This window comes from Diaphorina citri, unplaced genomic scaffold (assembly GCF_000475195.1).
Source record: "Diaphorina citri unplaced genomic scaffold, Diaci psyllid genome assembly version 1.1 scaffold1612, whole genome shotgun sequence".
Classification (NCBI taxonomy): domain Eukaryota; kingdom Metazoa; phylum Arthropoda; class Insecta; order Hemiptera; family Psyllidae; genus Diaphorina; species Diaphorina citri.
The window spans coordinates 48,483-69,222 of NW_007379038.1; the positions used below are offsets into that span (position 1 = coordinate 48,483).

Genomic DNA, 20,740 nt, shown 5'->3' on the forward strand with positions numbered 1-20,740 from the left:
ACTCACCAGAAGCGATAGAGTAAGTGACCACCCCATTCTCGCCATGGTCTCTGTCCGTCGCCACCACCTGGACTATATTCGTACCCACAGCGCTGGTCTCGAACACGCGACCTTTGACCAGGGAGGTGGCAAACTCGGGCGGATGGTCGTTGGAATCCAGCACGTTTATTGAAACCCGGGCGAAGTTCCGTTTGGCGGGGGTGCCTTGGTCCCGCGCCATAATGGTGAGGAGGTGGTGAGAGAGACTCTCCCTGGAGATGAGAAGAGGAGGGGTTAGTGGGGAGGTGAATAGTTATTAGAGGAGTGAGGGGGTGCAATTGTCCTACATACTGCACTCGGCTACTCAGCACAGAGGAATTTCGTTAGAAAAGTCCCTCATTTCAATATAATGTAGATGAGTGAGGCAAGCCACAACCACATAAGTTAGCTAGGTAGTGGGAAAGTGTTTGTTTGAACAAAAAAGTATTGGGACCTTTTTGAGGTTGTTTTGCTAGATGAGTAAATGAAATAGGTAGGTACTTCTCAATAATCCCAATGAGCAAAAGAAAATTAGTAGAAGCCCACTAAGGGCTCATCATTAATTTCATATTTTCGTTTCCCAATCTATTTAACTTATTGTTTCAAACTGGTAACCCAATTGGGTCTCGTCTGTTCTAGATATGTGCACTCACCTGTCCAAAGGCTGGGCCACACTCAACGCTCCCGAGTGAAAGTCAATCCTGAACAGGGCAGCCGATAACGGGCTCTGCGCATTATAGGAGAAGTGAGGGGGTGCAATAGAGTTATTACAGGAGTAAAGGGGTGCAATTGTCCTACATACTGCACTCGGCTACTCAGCACAGAGGAATTTCGTTAGAAAAGTCCCTCACTTCAATGTAATGTAGATGAGTGAGGCAAGCCACAACCACATAAGTTAGCTAGGTAGTGGGAAAGTGTTTGTTTGAACAAAAAAGTATTGGAACCTTTCTGAGGATGTTTTCCTAGATGAGTAAATGAAATAGGTACTTCCTAATAATCCCAATGTGCAAAAGAAAATTAGTAGAAGCCCACTAAGGGGTCTTCATTAATTTCATATTTTCGCTTCCCACTCAATTTAACTTATTGTTTCAAACCGTTAACCCATTTGTGTCTCGTCTGTTCCAGATATGTCCACTCACCTGTCCAAAGGCTGGGCCACACTCAACGCTCCCGAGTGAAAGTCAATCCTGAACAGGGCAGCCGATAACGGGCTCTGCGCATGATGTATACTATACAGGACTTTACTCTCTTGGTCGCTATCCGAAGCCGCTACTTTGAGTATTTCGCTACCCACTGGGACGCTCTCGGATATGTTGGTCTCGTAGAGCGACTGAGTTAGGATAGGCCGGTGCTCGTTGACATCAACCACGGTCACGTGAAGCTAGAGAATAGAATAGAATTCAAATTAACAAATAGAATAGAATTCAAATTAACGAATAGAATAGAATTCAAATTAACGGATATAATAGAATTCAAATTAACGAATAGAATAGAATTCAAATTAGCGAATAGAATAGAATTCAAATTAACGAATAGAATAGAATTCAAATTAACGGATAGAAAAGATTAGATAAATATCAACGGACCGTCACACCTCTGAGTTTTTTCATTAGAGCGGCAAATAAAATTTGAATTTTCGACCTTTTAATGTTACTTTTTCGGAGTTTTGACCTCAGATTTTTGATTTCCCACAACTTTTTACTTAGGACCTTTTATTCATATTTTTTACCCAAATGCGACTGCTCCATTGATGGGAGCAGTTCGTCTCTCCCGAGTTTAGCTGTGAAGAAGAATAGAATGGAATAGAATATACCTTGTTTATCCTGAAAGAATGAGACTGAAAAGTCCCTTTACTCCCACAGTCTAACGCAAATGAACAAACAAGAAATAGGTCGGTATCAGTCCAGTGAACTATCTTAAGATTCAGGAGGTCCCGGGTTCGATACCTACCATCGACAAAAATGTGAATTCCCGTTTCCATTGCAAATATTAGCGAGTTTTTGAAACCAAAATTAGCGTCCCATTAACTGAACTCTTTAACATTATTTGACGAAAACCCGTTTCTGCGCATGAGTAGGAACGCGTTTCGGTCATCTTACGTCTTATGTAAGTTTCAACTATCGTCAAGTTAGCGGTGCAAAAACTCTCTATAGACAAGTAGTTAGTTCGGACTTGCATGGTTAAAGACCGAAATAAACCCCCAAACCAAACTCCTGCTAAGACTCACCTGAAGTACAGCAACGTTGGTGAAGGTGGGTACCAGGATGGACACATTGTACACGTCCTGACTGAACTGAGGCCTTCGGACTTGCATGTTTAAAGACCGAAATAAACCCCCAAACCAAACCCCTGCTAAGACTCACCTGAAGTACAGCAACGTTGGTGAAGGTGGGTACCAGGATGGACACATTGTACACGTCCTGACTGAACTGAGGCGGACAGTCATTGGTGTCAGTGACCTCTACGATGACCTTGGCCAGGGTGTCAGAGGTCAAGCGAGGTCTCCCAAGGTCAGTGACCTGGACGTGAAATTCTATCCGGGGTAGAGACTCGTGATCCAGATTCACTACTGTGCGAATAGCGCCTGGAATGAAAACAGAAGAGGATGGGTTAGGTAACAGTCGAAAAATGTCGTATCTCCAGAAACAAAACCACCTATCAAATCTATATACATTATAATAAATAATAAAATAAAAATAAATGACGTTTCTTGGTGTTATTATAATTTGGTTCTTACTGCAGCATTGTTGTATTTACCAGATATCTCAATAATCCAGTGCTTAATGTTTACCTACCATGCTGGCACCGGTCGCTATGCGCTTTTATATTACATAGCTACTCATTTTCCTCACGAGGCTGAATGGGCCCCGCAACAGTCATTCACGGAATCAATCATTTGTATGATGCAAATTTTTTGACCTCGCTGGAAATCGAACCCGGGTCTCCCGCGTGCAAGGCAAGCGCAGTGACCACTACACCATGGGAGCTGACTTACCTGAGAGGGAGGGATGGGACAGAAAAAAAGTAGATATTGAGGACAAAAGGAATGGAATGGAGAAAGAGAGGGTGGGAAGAGAGAGGGAGGGAGAGAGAGAGGGAGAGAGGAAGAGAGAGAGGGGGGGAGAGAGAGAAAGAGGGAAGGAAGGAGAGAGACAGAGAGCGGGGAAGAGGAAGAGAGAGAAAGGAGAGAGAAAGAAGAGAGAAAGAAGAGAGAGAGAGAGAGAGAGAGAGAGAGAGAGAGAGAGAGAGAGAGAGAGAGAGAGAGAGAGAGAGACAGAAAAAAATAGATATTGAGGATAAAAGGAATGGAATGGAGAAAGAGAGGGTGGGAAGAGAGAGGGAGAGAGGAAGAGAGGGAGGGGGAGAGAGAGGGAGGGAGAGAGAGAGGGAGAAAGAGAGAAAGAGGGAAGGAAAGAGAGAGACAGAGAGCGGGGAAGAGGAAGAGAGAGAGAAAATAAGACGAAGTACGTGTGTTATCCAAAGAAAAACAAACATTTACAAGTTTTAAGTTTCTCGCCATAGACTTTTATGGGTCGCAGTCCCATAAGTTTTATGGGTCGAAGTCCCATAAGTTTTATGGGTCGAAGTCCCATAAGTTTTATGGCTTGTACAGTGCCATAAGTTTTATAGTTGTACATCTCGTAAACCAGCATGATACCCCTGTGGACGTGTCACTAGTATGGATAAGCCAGGATGGTTTATTTAGATCCTTTTCTACTTGCTAGTCATATTTCATTGCCTACAGCCCTACAGGTTGCCCTTCGATTCCCGAATCAGATCGTCATTTTTTTTTTTTTAAGGTGACCTTTCAAAATCTTATATTATAAGAACGAGATCCATTCACTCATTCACATTTCACAGTTCACACACTGATCGCTCTATCTCTAGAACCACAACATGAATAGAATATAATTTAAATTAACGGATAGAATAGAATTCAAATTAACGGATAGAATATAAGAGATTAACGGATAGAAAAGATTAGATAAATATCAACGGACCGTCACACCTCTGAGTTTTTTCATTAGAACGGCAAATAAAATTTGAATTTTCGACCTTTTAATGTTACTTTTTCTACCTTTTGACCTCAGATTTTTGATTTCTCACAACTTTTTACTTAGGACCTCTTATTCATAATTTTTACCCAAATGCGACTGCTCCATTGAGGGGAGCAGTTCCGTCCCTCCCGAGTTCCGTCCCAGATCTGAAATTTACCTAGTGGTCAAATTTTATTGAGGACTAGTATTGTGGTCAAATTTTATGAAGGACGAAATTTCGTACCTCCGCTGGGATCGAACCCGCGTTCTCCTATTTACCAGTCTACCGTGTTGTTCACTTACCTTCGTATACACCGTATGTATTCCATCCGAGACACTTATGTTGAGCGTATACTGGGCCTGTGTCTCCCAGTCCACTCATGTATTCCATCCGAGACACTTATGTTGAGCGTATACTGGGCCTGTGTCTCCCAGTCCACTCTCCTCGCCAGGAGTACATTGCCCTTGTCGTTCCCAATGGAGAACGTACTGTTGGGATCCCCATCCACTATCCTATACCACAGAGTGTCCCCATCTGGGTCACTAGCTTGGATTAGGGCCACCAGGAACCCCACAGCGTCGTTTTCGGTGACCTCAACCCGCTGGTCGGGGGATTTGATGGTTGGCGGATTTTTTGACTCGTCCGGGAGACATTCCCAATGGAGAACGTACTGTTGGGATCCCCATCCACTATCCTATACCACAGAGTATCCCCATCTGGGTCACTCGCTTGGATGAGGGCCACTAGGAACCCCACAGCGTCGTTTTCGGTGACCTCAACCCGCTGGTCGGGGGATTTGATGGTTGGCGGATTTTTTGACTCGTCCGGGAGACGAACGACTTGTATAGAGACCCGCGCTGTGGAGCTCTGGTTGGGGGAACCGTGGTCTGTGGCGCGCACCTGTTGAATGGAACAAAAACAGAATGTTTATTATTCTACAAGTTCGGCCATGCCTTTTCCACAAGTTTGGCCATGCCTCGGGATGAACTAGGGGGATTCCGGAGCGAAGCGACGGAATTCAGCTAGTATTTTACATAGGTACCTACATATTTCCCACTTACATAACTACCGAAATCAAAAAAAGTCCTCATCCAAATTGGAGAAAAAGGGTCAAAAATTCGGGAAGACCATATTTTCAGGTTTAGTTTCTCCATGAAGGGTAACAACGGGCAATAATGTTCCATTATTATTCCCAAGGGACTAGCAAGAGAGTAACATATCATTGAAATATAGACTCAAGTAATGTACCCTACTATAGGAATAGGGTAACTATACCTCGAGTTTGGGGTAGAAGAGGTAGAAATAGGGTAAGTATACCTAGATATAGGGGCAGGAGGGGGGAAATAGGGTAAGTATACCTAGATATAGGGGTAGGAGGTGGTAGAAATAGGGTAAGTATACCTAGATATAGGGGAAGGAGGTGGTAGAAATAGGGTAAGTATACCTAGATATAGGCTGAAGGGGTAGAAATAGGGTAAGTATACCTAGATATAGGGGCAGCAGGGGGGAAATAGGGCAATTTAACGAATAGAATAGAATTCAAATTAGCGAATAGAATAGAATTCAAATTAGCGAATAGAATAGAATTCAAATTAGCGAATAGAATAGAATTCAAATTAACGAATAGAATAGATTAATATCAACGGACCGTCACACCTCTGAGTTTTTTCATTAGAACGGCAAATAAAATTTTAATTTTCGACCTTTTAATGTTACTTTTTCGGAGTTTTGACCTCAGATTTTTGATTTCTCACAACTTTTTACTTAGGACCTTTTATTCATATTTTTTACCCAAATGCGACTGCTCCATTGATGGGAGCAGTTCGTCTCTCCCGCGTTCCGTCCCAGATCTGAAATTTACCTAGTGGTCAAATTTTATTGAGGACTAGTATTGTGGTCAAATTTTATGAAGGACAAAATTTCGTATACATGTAGCCAAAAGAAGTTAATCTAGGCTGAAACGAGCGAAATTTCAGGGTTTTTTAAGGGTCTTTTTACCCTTCTTAAGAAAAGTCTCAAACACATACATAGGTATGTAGAATCTACGCGCCTTCGTCTGTGTCTGTGCTATTGCATTATTAACTTTTAATTAGGATTTTTCAAGAACGTTCTCCTAGACCTAAACATTGTAACTCCCTTTTCTTTCTCTCTTCTCCCTCTTCCTTATTTTCTCTCCTCCTCTCTTCCGTATTTCATCTATCTATTATTCACACTTAGATACATATGCCGCCTCCTACACACATATATAAATTTCCATTTAGATCTTTTTAATTCAGAAAAGAGAAAAAGCGAGAGCGAGAGCGAGAGAGAGAGAGAGAGAGGGAGGGAGAGAGAGAGAGGGAGGGAGAGAGGGAGGGAGGGAGAGAGAAAGAGAGAGAGAGGGGGGTGAATTTGAAAATAAATGGGCGAGTTTTGAAAATACTCTTGTGCAGTTTTCTTTTGTTTGTTTCTTCTCTCCCCTTCCTCCCCCTCCTCCTCTTTTTCTCCCCTCTTCCTCCCCCCCTCCCTCTCCTTCACTGTCTCAGTCTCTCTCTCTCCCATTTTATTTTAATTGTAGTTTGGAATTCATTCGTAAGATTTAAGACTACAATACTTCTCACTCTCCAAGTGTTTAATCTTACACCACAGGATTTTAAATTCATACCCAAATTGAAAACGGGGAAGTAGAGGGAGGGAGAGAGAGAGAAAGTGAGAGAGAGGCGGGAGGGGGGAAAGACAAAATTAGAATAAGTGGGAACAGTAGAGGGTGTAAAATATTTGTAGGAGGGAAAGGAATAGAGACAAAAAAGGAAATTAGACAATATGTGATAGAAGAGTTGGAAAGAATAAGAAACTGTAGAGAAAGAGAGAAAAATAATAAGAAAAGAGAAAGAGAGGATAGAATGAGACTGAAAAGTCTCTTTACTCAGGCAATCTAAACAAGGTGTTATGTAATTGACACACATTAGAGTTCTTGCAACCAAAATTACAGTTCCATTAATTAAACTAACTCATTTATGCACATTGCACATACCTACACAGAAACGAGTTTTTGTTAAATAACGTTCAAAAGTTCAATTAACGGGACGCTAATTTTGGTTGCCAAAACTCTCTAACACCTATAATATCCAAGACTTACCAGAAGATCGAACTCTTGACCCGCCACGAAGACAATAATATTCTCCATCTCATTGCACAATGTTTCTGTTCTCTCTCTCGAAGGAGGGGAGTAATACATCCCCTTCTCTCTCTCTCCCTGCCTCTCTCTCCTTCCTTCCTCTTCCTTCTCTCTCGGTCGGTACATAAAAAAAGAAAAAGAAGCTATTTCCTATCTCTCTCAAAACAAATGACCCGGCCAAAACATAAGTAACAACAAAACATTATTTCTCTCTCTCTCTCTCCCTGGCCCCCCTCTCTCTCCTCCCTCTTTTTCCCCGCCAAGAACAATAATATAACTTTATAATATTTAGTCCTTATAGCTATATCTTTATCCTTGAGAAAGAGAAAGAAGAGAACGAGCAGTAAGAGGAGAGAAAGAGAGGGAAAATGGAGGAAGAAGGAAGAAGAAAGAAGAGAGAGGGAGGGAGAGAGAGAGGGAGAGAGAGAGAGAGAGAGTAACAAAAGTGGTTCTTTGGAGGAGAGAAGAAGGATACAAAGTCCGCGGTTATCAAACCCGCAACCTAGGGCTTAGAAGACACGCGCGCTACCCTCCAAGGCTAACTAGCCAGGCAAAGTTCCAGGTATGTAGAATGTACGCGCCTTAGTCTGTGTCTGTGCTATTGCATTATTAACTTTTAATTAGGATTTCTAGAACGTTCTCATAGACCTAAACTCCTAAACATTGTAACTCCCTTTTCTTTCTCTCTTCTCCCTCTTCCTTATTTTACCTCTCCCCCCCCCATTATTTCTACATATAGCCAAAAGAAGTTAATCTAGGCTGAAACGAGCGAAATTTCAGGGTTTTTTAAGGGTCTTTTTACCCTTCTTAAGAAAAGTCTCAAACACATACATAGAGGTATGTAGAATCTACGCGCCTTCGTCTGTGTCTGTGCTATTGCATTATTAACTTTTAATTAGGATTTCTAGAACGTTCCTCTAGCTAGACCTAAACATTGTAACTCCCTTTTCTTTCTCTCTTCTCCCTCTTCCTTATTTTACCTCTCTCCCCCCCCCTCCCTCTCTTCCATATTTTATCTATCTATTATTCACACTTGGATACATATGCCGCCTCCTACACACATATATAAATTTCCATTTAGATCTTTTTAATTCAGAAAAGAGAAAAAGAGAGAGAGAGAGAGAGGGAGAGAGAGAGAGAGAGAGAGAGAGGGGGGGAAAGAGAGGGAGGGAGAGAGAAAGAGAGGAAGGGAGGAGGGGGTGAATTTGAAAATAAATGGGCGAGTTTTGGCAGGAGGGGGTAGGAATAGGGTAAGTATACCTAGATATAGGCTGAAGGGGTAGAAATAGGGTAAGTATACCTAGATATAGGGGCAGCAGGGGGGAATAGGGTAAGTATACCTAGATATAGGGGCAGGAGGTGGTAGAAATAGGGTAAGTATACCTAGATATAGGGGTAGAAATAATGTGCCTTGAAGAAATGGCGAGGATCTTAATCTTAATAGAAGAAAGTAGACACAACCCTCTCATGCTACTAATGAGTTGTAGGAATAGGGTAAGTATAACTAGATATAGGGGCAGGAGGGGGTAGGAATAGGGTAAGTATACCTATATATAGGGGTAGAAATAATGTGCCTTGAAGAAATGGTGAGGATCTTAATCTTAATAGAAGAAAGTAGACACAACCCTCTCATGCTACTAATGAGTTTGAGAGAGTAATATCGCTTGGAAGATAAAGGAGTGGGGAAAGAGAGAGAAAGGGAGAGGGAGGGGGAGAGAGGCCGGAAAAAAGATATGAAAACGAACTATTTTGCTCTTAACTGAAAATAAATGGCCATATAGATCAACTATACAGAGAGTAACAGGAAGTGGATCTGTACCTTCCTAGTTCCTATACAGAGTGTAACAGAAAGTGGCTCTGTACCGTCCTACTCCCTACACAGAGAGTAACAAAAAGTGGCAGAGGGAGGGGGAGAGAGGCCGGAAAAAAGATATGAAAACGAACTATTTTGCTCTTAACTGAAAATAAATGGCCATATAGATCACAGAATTCTTTTATCTCTCTCCATGTCCCTCCTATCTTTCTTTCTCTCCCTCCCTCTTTCTCTTTCCTTCTCGTTCTATTTTCTTTCCTCTTCTGTCGTTACGTTAACAATAATATTCTCCATCTCATTGCACAATGTTTCTGTTCTCTCTTTCGGAGGAGGGGAGTAATACATCTCCTTCTCCCCCCCCCTCTCTCTCTCTCTCTCCCTACATCTCTCTCCTTCCTTCCTCTTCCTTCTCTCTCGGTCGGTACATTAAAAAAGGAAAAAAGAAGCTATTTCCTATCTCTCTCGAAACAAATGACCCGGCCAAAACATAAGTAACAATAAAACATTCTTTCTCTCTCCCTTTTCTCTCTCTCCCTGCCCCCCCCCCCCCCTCTTCCTACTTGCTATACAGAGAGTAACAATATGGGGCTGTGGTTCGGGAAGGGGAAAGCGGTGTTCAGGCACTTCATTAACGAGCACTCTTGAAAAAGTACAACTATGTAAGCATAAGTACCTTTATTTAGACTGTCACCTTAGAATAAGTTGTTCCATTATACCAACAGTTTAATAGAGGACCTCTTTAAAAGTACATAGTTCATGGTTATCACATGTAGACCGTACAAATTTGATCCCTAAAGCTTTCTTTACCCATGGAACCGATGGCGTAGCTCTTTTAGACCCTCATAAAATTTGACGTGATTGAATCCGGTAGTACCCTTCTAACACATCCTGTATATCTGTTCTCTGCTGTCTAAATAGTCTAAACTCTGTTGTCTAAATAGTCTAAACTCTGCTGTCTAAATAGTCTAAACAAATAGTCATCATTAGTTCCGGAGGTTTAATTTAAATTACTGTCCTGAAACTTTGGGAGGAGGAATGGTCGAAAAATGGGAGAGAAAAAGAGACAAAGGAGAGAGAAGACGAGCGAGAAAAAGGGAACTTTAGGAAAAGAATGGTCGAAAAAAGGAGAGAGATAAGACTGGGGAAGGAAAGAGAATACAAAGGAAGAGAGCAGAAGGGGTAACTGGCGCTTAGAGAAAGAAGGAGAGAGTGGAGGGACTAGAGGGAGCGAGAAAAAAGGGATAGTAGCGCTTCGATAAATAAGAGCGTGGGAAGCAGTAAAGAAGGGATGGGAGGGAAGAAAAGAGTTGGAATATAAAGGGAAAAGGGGAGGAACTAGCTGTAATAGAGTCCTTTCCCTCTTTCTGCCCCTCCCTCCGCCCGTTTTCTCCATCTCTATATTTTCCCTTTTAATTTTCTTTCTGAATTGAATCGTTTTCATTGAAGTTGGAATGTTCAGATGTTTTTCAATTTTCTTTTGAATAAATATTTTCCCTTTTAATTTTCTTTCTGAATTGAATCGTTTTCATTGAAGTTGGAATGTTCAGATGTTTTTCAATTTTCTTTTGAATAAGTAAAGGGAAGGAATATAAGGGGAGGAACTGGTAAGAAAATGAAGGGAGGAAGGGGAGGAACTAAACCACCATGGGGCGCCCCCTAGATTTATCTACACAGACATTACTCGGGACATTACAGCATTTACAGCAGGGGTTCTTAACCTTTTAGAATTGGCGGACCACTATTGATAAGCCAAAAATCTCGCGGACCACTTGAGATTATGTATGTATATGCAATCAATTGTACATTGCTTCAATTTCAAGGTCACAAATGCAATCGTAATCGATGCTTTTTGTTTTACAGCAGAAAGAAAGGAGCATGACTGAAACGTCTATTCAGATATAGGGTTTAGGTTTGTGATATCATTGAGAAGAAATTCTCGTGGGAAAAAATAATAAAATACCTAAGAATTAAAAAATAAAATAAAAACAGAAGGTAGGTACCTAGGTAATCTAAACATGGCCTCTCAAAAGAGTCTCAAGTATCTGTAAATCATTACTGACTAGTTTTTAGTAATTTACTGTGACCAATTTTGATTAGGTACAGCTATGGCTTTTGAGGAACAGTCAGTACTAAATAAATAAATAGTTAATAAATAGCATGCACAATTTGGGTCACGGTTGGTCTATTGAACCAAAAAGGGAACTGGTCAATTCGTTTCATTAGAATCTTTAGATCGTAGAAACCTCTGATTCGATTCTCAGAGACCCGAAAATTCGAATAAAGGGAGAAAGGAATATAAGGGGAGGAACTGGTTAGGAAATGAAGGGAGGAAGGGAAGGAACTAGCTCTAATAGAAAGGGAGGAACAGCAAAGATGGGAGGGAGTAAGGGCTATAATATAAAGGGAGAAAGGGAAGGAATATAAGGGGAGGAACTGGTAAGGAAATGAAGGGAGGAAGGGGAGGAACTAGCTATAACAAAGGGAGGAAGGGAAGGAACTAGCTCTAATAGAAAGGGAGGAACAGCAAAGATGGGAGGGAGTAAGGGCTATAATATAAAGGGAAGGACTGTAATAGAGGGAGAAAGGGGTTGTAATAGTGTAATATAAAGGGAGGAAGGGAAGGAACTGGCTCTAATAGAAAGGGAGGAACAGGAAAAAAGGGAGGGAGTAAGGGCTATAATAGAAAGGGAAGGAATATAAGGGGAGGAACTGGTAAGAAAATGAAGGGAGGAAGGTGAGGAATTAAACCACCATGGGGTGCCCCCTAGATTTATCTACACAGACATTACTGGGGACATTACAGCATTTACAGCGTGGAACCCTTTTGTAGTTTTTTTTTACAACTCTAACCGACTACAAGCTTGACTAGGAAAATGCGTGACAAAGTGCAGTTACAGAAATCCGGTCTCACAGTTACAGGAAATCAAGCTCAGTTTTACAGGAATTGAGCTCAGTTCCTGTAGAACTGAGTTTAAGTCTTGTAAAACTAAGCTAAATTTCTGTAAAACTGAGCTCAGTTCTAAACTCTAAACTCAGTTTAACAACAATTAAACTCAGTTTGACAGAAATTAAGTTCAGTTGCACATGAATGAACCTCAGTTTTACAGAAACTAAACTTCCTTTTACAGGAATTAAACTCAGTATTTCGTTAAATATTTCAGCTACATGAACCACACATTGTACAGGCTAATGCCTGGGTCTACAAAGTGAGTTTAAATAGCATGTTAAATCCACCAGTTCCCTATGGATCACTGAAACAACTGTGTTTGGTATCCGGACGGGTGACCATCAGGGCAATAGCGTGCTGTTGGCTTTTCCCGGCCCCACTCAGGCTGAGTGAGGTTAATGTGAGGCGGGTAGCTTGTCGCCGATTGAAAAGTAAAGCCCTGGTGACTAAAAGTATAAAGACCTTGGCAGTTATATGTTAACAGTGACGATCTAAAGACCATAGCAGTTGTACATTGACGTTAAACCTCTATCAGAATAAAAACAAGGAGCGGCACTGCTGATAGGAAGAAAAACATAGGACTTGGGATGGATTTCAGTAATTCACGTACGCAGCAGTACACACATATGGGTAACTCATACACCAAATAAATAGACTGTAATATAGGTAGGTATACATATTATCTATCCCCCCCCGCCCTCTCCCCCTCGTGTCGTGAAAGTTAATACCATTTTTTTAACTTTTGAATGAGAAATTGAGAGAGAGAAAGAGGCGGAGTGAGAGAGAAAGAAGGGGAGGGATTGAGGGAGAGAGGGGAGGGAGATAAAATGATAAATACTTAATTAGGAGTCTCTATTTGTGTGGGTTAAGAGGAGCGTGAAACGAGATTACAAATGCCAACAATAGGGGAAATATTCAACGCACAACATAGAATAGAATCGAATAGAATACGGGTAGATAAGAGAGGTATATTATGTATGAAACCGTACGTATATGGTTAATTGAATGAATTGGATCCCACAAAACCGTTCCCACAAGTGTGCTGGGAAAAGCAGGAAATTATCGAATAAAGTGAGTTCAAAGTTTTGTCCGATTTCAAGAAGGGGAAGGATTGAGGGAGAGAGGGGAGGGAGATAAAATGATAAATACTTAATTAGGAGTCTCTATTTGTGTGAGTTAAGAGGAGCGTGAAACAAGATTACAAATGCCAACAATAGGGGAAATATTCAACGCACAACATAGGATAGAATCGAATAGAATACGGGTAGATAAGAGAGGTATATTGTGTATGAAACCGTACGTATATGGTTAATTGAATGGATTGGATCCCACAAAACCGTTCCCACAAGTGTGCTGGGAAAAGCAGGAAATTATCGAATAAAGTGAGTTCAAAGTTTTGTCCGATTTCGATGAAACAACATGAACTTCGATGAAACGTCTTAACCTCGGAGTTTCCCCAGGGTCACTCTACATAATATAACTTCCACGGTTTTTACTGACAAGGGTTTTACCCTCCATCCGGCGACAAGCTACACGCCTCCTCACATTAACCTTACCCACCCTGAGTGAGGCCGGGAAAAGAGCAGCTCACAATTGCCCAGATGGATAGGTACTAACTGCGTTTTGCCTAGAGCCTAGAATCCTAGATGTGAAAAGAGAGAGGGAGAGAGAGTAAAATTTTAAAAATATTGAATTTGATCTCTGTGGTTTTAATTTCGTCAAAATTCACAGAACCCTATTTCTCACCCCTACAATAAACTTCAAACTTTTCACTAACAATAATAAATAACAACTTTCACAGCAAAAAGTGAAATTAATATATCCAGTTAGAATATATTCAGATTTAATTTTTTTTTTTTTAACATAAACCATTTTTATTTATTTATTAACATAAGAAGATTGATTGAATATTCAAAAATTCAATTTGTGGGCATATACTTGAATTTTGTGGGCATATAAATTCAAATACTTGTTACAAATACACCTCCATAGAAGTGATATACATAAAATAAATGTATACAAATATTATGCTTGAAAAAAAAAAGCGCTTAGCCTAGAGCCTAGAATCCAAATGTGAAAAGAGAGAGGGAGAGAGAGAGAGTAAAATTTTAAAATATTGAATTTGATCTCTGTGGTTTTAATTTCGTCAAAATTCACAGAACCCTACTTCTCACCCCTACAATAAACTTCAAACTTTTCACTAATAATAATAAATAACAACTTTCACAGCACAAAGTGAAATTAATATATCCAGTTAGAATATATTCAGATTTAAATTCAAATACTTGTTAGGTACAAATACACCTCCATAGAAGTGATATACATAAAATAAATGTATACAAATATTATGCTTGAAAAAAAAGTTGAATTTTTTTCCATAGCAAATGCTCAATGTTGTTTTCTAAAAAAAGTTTATAAATAAATATAAACTTTTAATTATGAAACATGCTGTTTATTATGAAAATATATTTGCTCAGGTTGAACGAAAAATCCATAGCAAATGCTCAATGTTGTTTTCAAAAAAAAAAGTTTATAAATAAATATAAACTTTTAATTATGAAACATGCTGTTTATTATGAAAATATATTTGCTCAGGTTGAACGAAAAATAATTAGAATGGAGGGAGAACCTTTTAATTTAACCATAATATAAACAGAAACGGAATGGACTTCGGTATACATGGATGAGGCTTTTATTCATTCCATAGCAAATGCTCAATGTTGTTTTCTAAAAAAAAGTTTATAAATAAATATGAAACATGCTGTTTATTATGAAAATATATTTGCTCAGGTTGAACGAAAAATATTTAGAATGGAGGGAGAACCTTTTAATTTAACCATAATATAAACAGAAACGGAATGGACTTCGGTATACATGGATGAGGCTTTTATTCAACAGGGGCCTTGCAGGCGAAAATCGAGTTCTGGGTTAAACAGCAATAATGTTAAGAGTAAAGGAGGCACTTAATGGTAATGCTGTGATGAGTGATACCATTGATACCAACAAATTTTTGAAGAAGCTCTCTGCTTTATCACAAATAATTCTCGATTTCATTTCATTTTTGCTTCTTTTTTTTTACTGATTCTTAATACGAAATTTACTGAATCTCAATAACTTTCGTATTAGTAAAGCCGTTTGACTCACAAAGGACCTAAGCAGGACCCTTCTTCCGTAAAATACTTTAAATTATTCTAGAGGTTAGAGAGCTCTTGAAATCTGCCTGTATAGCAAACCATAGTGTACATTTATGAATCCAGGTTTTAGGTCTGTGTGTACTCTGTATGTGTAAGGAATATAAGGGGAGGAACTGGTAAGAAAATGAAGGGAGGAAGGGGAGGAACTAAACCACCACGGGGCGCCCCCTAGATTTATCTACACAGACATTACTCGGGACATTACAGCATTTACAGCGTGGAACCCTTTTGTAGTTTTTTTTACAACTCTAACCGACTACAACTTCCGAAAGCTTGAGTAGGAAAATGCGTGACAAAGTGCAGTTACAGAGATCCGGTCTCCCAGTTACAGGAAATCAAGCTCAGTTTTACAGGAATTGAGCTCAGTTCTACAGGCATTTAGCTCAGTTCTACAGGCATTTAGCTCAGTTCTACAGAAACTGAGCTCAGTTTTACAGAAATTTAGCTTAGTTTTACAAGACTTAAACTCAGTTTAACAAGAATTAAACTCAGTTTGACAGAAATTAAGTTCAGTTGCACATGAATGAAACTCAGTTTTACAGAAACTAAACTTCCTTTTACAGGAATTAAACTCAGTATTTCGTTAAATATTTCAGCTACATGAACCACACATTGTAATGTTTTGCTACCAACACAAGTAACACAACCAATGTCATATCATGCTCGAGCAGTAGCACAAAGGGAAATTACATTCATTTTTTACATAGCTAATTTAACATTTGCATAGATAAAATTTACATAGATTAGCATATAGTGGAGTAGAAAATGTGTATTGTGTAGGGATTTTCGATGGAAATGTAAACAAGAGGTTATTAACGCTGAAATTATGCTATCTTACAAGTTTTACGACGACAGCTTGAAGGCAGGGACGATGTGAGAGGGTTTAGTAGGCCAGATATGATAAACTTATCTTCCGGTCTATTAAAGACTCATTTTGACTGTCAGACTGGCAGATCCGTATTTAGCCCCTCCCCCTCGAGTTTCATTTTTCTCCTTTACTGTACGCCCGACTCCGAAAATTTGGAGCATTCACTGGCCAACAGCTTGAAAGCAGGGACGATGTGAGAGGGTTTAGTAGGCCAGATATGATAAACTTATCTTCCGGTCAATTAAAGACTCATTTTGACTGTCAGACTGACAGATCCGTATTTAGCCCCTCCCCCTCGAGTTTCATTTTTCTCCTTTACTGTACGCCCGACTCCGAAAATTTGGAGCATTCACTGGCCCTGCCCCCTGGATCAAGAGGGAAAAAGAGGGGGAGGGAGGGGGAGGGGGAGGGAGAGAGAAGAAGGGGAAGAAAAAAGGCACAAATGTTTTTTTAATTAGTATAAACTGTGAGGGTGTGAGCGAGAGCGACTAACCACCACATCCATTAAATACAGGGAGAGGAAGAGAGAGGGAGCGAGCTCAATTTATGTTCAGCACAGAGATAATACAATTTGTACACAGGAATAATAATACTAATAACAATAATAAAAGAATTAATAATAATTCTAATCATTATGCTAAACACTTGATATTGTCCCCTTCCTAGTTGAAAAAAGCTGATAGGGGAAGGACGCTAGGCTAGGGAAGTGATAGGGGAAGGACGCTAGGCTTGGGGACCGTATTGGGAGAGGGGTATCACCATAAAATTTAAATTACAATGCTAATTCGAGCTTTACATTAGCATAGTGCGGCGGGAGTCGATATGAAATTATATATGCTGTTTATGTTTATGTTGGCCCTTTGGCATTTTTCTAATCACTCCTCGAGCGAATCAACACGTTGACTGCCGATCGTTCGACTGCAACTGCCAAGGTCTAATCATCCCCAAATCGAAGAGAAAAGGAAGACAGGATAGGAGAAAGCCAGCCGTTCCAAATATTGTCAGTTTTTTTTTTACAATTCGGACCCTCTTAGGTATTAATATTTCTTCCTTTTCATCACCATCACCAGAGAGAGAGAAGAAATATTGGTAGTGAAAAAAGGAGGGCGAACAGTTGATCTGAAAAGAAAATGTACTCCGAGACAAATTACAAAGGATGAAAGGAAGTGAACGTGTTGAACAGTATTATCGCAGACGTAATTCATTGCTGGGAGGGAGTGGTAAGGTAGTGGAGGTGGAGAGCGAAGAAGAGATTTAGGGAGGGTAAAGATAATATTGCACAGAGCTTCACAGAGATAAGCAATATGAAAAAAAAAGAAAAATAATTCTAATCATTATGCTAAACACTTGATATTGTCCCCCTCCTAGTTGAAGGGAGCTGATAGGGGAAGGACGTTAGGGTAGGGAAGTGATAGGGGAAGGATGTTAGGCTTCGGGACCGTATTGGGAGAGGGGTATCACCATAAAATTTAAATTACAATGCTAATTCGAGCTTTACATTAGCATAGTGCGGCGGGAGTCGATATGAAATTATGTATGCTGTTTATATTTATGTTGGCCCTTTGGCATTTTTCTAATCACTCCTCGAGCGATTCAACACGTTGACTGCCGATCGTTCGACTGCAACTGCCAAGGTCTAATCATCCCCAAATCGAAGAGAAAAGGATAAAAGGATAGGAGAAAGCCAGCCGTTCCAAATATTATCCGTTTTTTTTTTCCTTTTTTTTTACAATTCGGACCCTCTTAGGTATTAATATTTCTTCCTTTTCATCACCATCACCAGAGAGTGAGAAGAAATATTGGTAGTTCAAGGTCTAATCATCCCCAAATCGAAGAGAAAAGGAAGACAGGATAGGAGAAAGCCAGCCGTTCCAAATATTATCCGTTTTTTTTTTTTACAATTCGGACCCTCTTAGGTATTAATATTTCTTCCTTTTCATCACCATCACCAGAGAGTGAGAAGAAATATTGGTAGTGAAAAAAGGAGGGCTAAAAAGAAAATGTACTCCGAGACAAATTACAAAGGATGAAAGGAAGTGAACGTGTTGAACAGTATTTTCGCAGACGTAATTCATTGCTGGGAGGGAGTGGTAAGGTAGTGGAGAGCGAAGAAGAGATTTAGGGAGGGTAAAGATAATATTGCACAGAGCTTCACAGAGATAAGCAATATGAAAAAAAAAGAAAAAACACCACCTATTCAGAAGATATTAGGATACCCCTATACCTAATGATCTTATTATTGAAGGGTTAATGATGAGATCCTAGAAATTTTGCATTGAGTCCCTACCTATCAAATTTTGTCACCTCTTTAATGAAACTGAAAGTTTGATGAGAAAGGCCAAAAGAAACCTTCCTGACCTCCTTAAAAGAAAAAAAAAATCGCTCCCCTCTCTCTGGCTTGGGTCACAGGCTAATGCCTGGGTCTACAAAGTGAGTTTAAATAGCACGTTAAATCCACCAGTCCCCTATGAAACAACTGTGTTTAGAATCAAGATGGGTGCCCATCTGGGCAATGGCGTGCTGTTGGCTTTTCCCGGCCCCACTCAGACTGGGTGAGGTTAATGTGAGGCGGATAGCTTGTCACCGAATGAAAAGTAAAGCCCTGGTGACTAAAGAGTATAAAGACCTTGGCAGTTATATGTTAACAGTGACGATCTAAAGACCATAGCAGTTGTACATTGGCGTTAAACCTCTATCAAAATAAAAACAAGGAGCGGCACTGCTGATAGGAAGAAAAAAATAGGACTTGGGATGGATTTCAGTAATTCACGTACGCAGCAGTACACACATATGGGTAACTCATACACCAAATAAATAGACTGTAATAAAAGTGAGTTAAATTCACCAGTTCCCTATGGATCACTGAAACAACTGTGTTTGGAATCAAGATGGGTGCCCATCTGGGCAATGGCGTGCTGTTGGCTTTTCCCGGCCCCACTCAGGCCGGGTGAGGTTAATGTGAGGAAGCGGCTAGCTACTCGCCGAACGAAAAGTAAAGCCCCGTAACTAAAAACCTTAGCAGTTTATAGAGTGACTTTAATATCCATCACTATACTTAAGAGTCTTAAGACCTTAGCAGACCTCTATAAAATAAAAACAAGGAGTTGTACAGTTGATAGGAAGAAAAACATTGGACGTGGGATTGTGGGATGAATTTCAGATTTCAGTTATTTAATACGTACGCGATAATACATACATATGGGTAACTCATACACCAAATAAATAGACTGTAATATAGGTACCTACATTATATCTATCCCCTCCCTCCCCCCTCCTGTCGTGAAAGTTAATACCATTTTTTTAACTTTTGAATGAGAAATTGAGAGAGAGAAAGAGGCGGAGGGAGAGAGAAAGAAGGGGAAGGATTGAGGGAGAGAGGGGAGGGAGATAAAATGATAAATACTTAATTAGGAGTCTCTATTTGTGTGAGTTAAGAGGAGCGTGAAACAAGATTACAAATGCCAACAATAGGGGAAATATTCAACGCACAACATAGGATAGAATCGAATAGAATACGGGTAGATAAGAGAGGTATATTGTGTATGAAACCGTACGTATATGGTTAATTGAATGGATTGGATCCCACAAAACCGTTCCCACAAGTGTGCTGGGAAAAGCAGGAAATTATCGAATAAAGTGAGTTCAAAGTTTTGTCCGATTTCGATGAAACAACATGAACTTCGATGAAACGTCTTAACCTCGGAGTTTCCCCAGGGTCACTCTACATAATATAACTTCCACGGTTTTTACTGACAAGGGTTTTACCCTCCATCCGGCGACAAGCTACACGCCTCCTCACATTAACCTTACCCACCCTGAGTGAGGCCGGGAAAAGAGCAGCTCACAATTGCCCAGATGGATAGGTACTAACCGCGCTTAGCCTAGAGCCTAGAATCCAAATGTGAAAAGAGAGAGGGAGAGAGAGAGAGTAAAATTTTAAAATATTGAATTTGATCTCTGTGGTTTTAATTTCGTCAAAATTCACAGAACCCTACTTCTCACCCCTACAATAAACTTCAAACTTTTCACTAATAATAATAAATAACAACTTTCACAGCACAAAGTGAAATTAATATATCCAGTTAGAATATATTCAGATTTAAATTCAAATACTTGTTACAAATACACCTCCATAGAAGTGATATACATAAAATAAATGTATACAAATATTATGCTTGAAAAAAAAGTTGAATTTTTTTCCATAGCAAATGCTCAATGTTGTTTTCTAAAAAAAGTTTATAAATAAATATAAACTTTTAATTATGAAACATGCTGTTTATTATGAAAATATATTTGCTCAGGTTGAACGAAAAATAATTAGAATGGAGGGAGAACCTTTTAATTTAACCATAATATAAACAGAAACGGAATGGACTTCGGTATACATGGATGAGGCTTTTATTCAACAGGGGCCTTGCAGGCGAAAATCGAGTTCTGGGTAAATCAGCAATAATGTTAAGAGTAAAGGAGGCACTTAATGGTAATGCTGTGGTGAGTGATACCAACAAATTTTTGAAGAAGCTCTCTGCTTTACCACAAATAATTCTCGATTTCATTTCATTTTTGCTTCTTTTTTTACTGATTCTTAATACGAAATTTACTGAATCTCAATAACATTTCGTATTAGTAAAGCCGTTTGACTCACAAAGGACCTAAGCAAATCAGCAATAATGTTAAGAGTAAAGGAGGCACTTAATGGTAATGC

General features: G+C 39.8%; 1 protein-coding gene across 1 annotated transcript in view; it reads right to left on the reverse strand.

Annotated features, from left to right (window-relative positions):
- The window catches only part of LOC103516597 (fat-like cadherin-related tumor suppressor homolog), a 36,977-nt gene extending 29,755 nt beyond the window's left edge, over window positions 1-7,222 (reverse strand). The window contains 7 exon segments of the mRNA XM_026828938.1: window positions 7-251; window positions 1,158-1,336; window positions 2,427-2,655; window positions 4,300-4,415; window positions 4,478-4,704; window positions 4,707-4,956; window positions 7,175-7,222. Of these exon segments, the coding sequence (XP_026684739.1) occupies window positions 7-251; window positions 1,158-1,336; window positions 2,427-2,655; window positions 4,300-4,415; window positions 4,478-4,704; window positions 4,707-4,956; window positions 7,175-7,222 (1,294 nt within the window).
- Window positions 7,223-20,740: the final 13,518 nt, after the last annotated feature.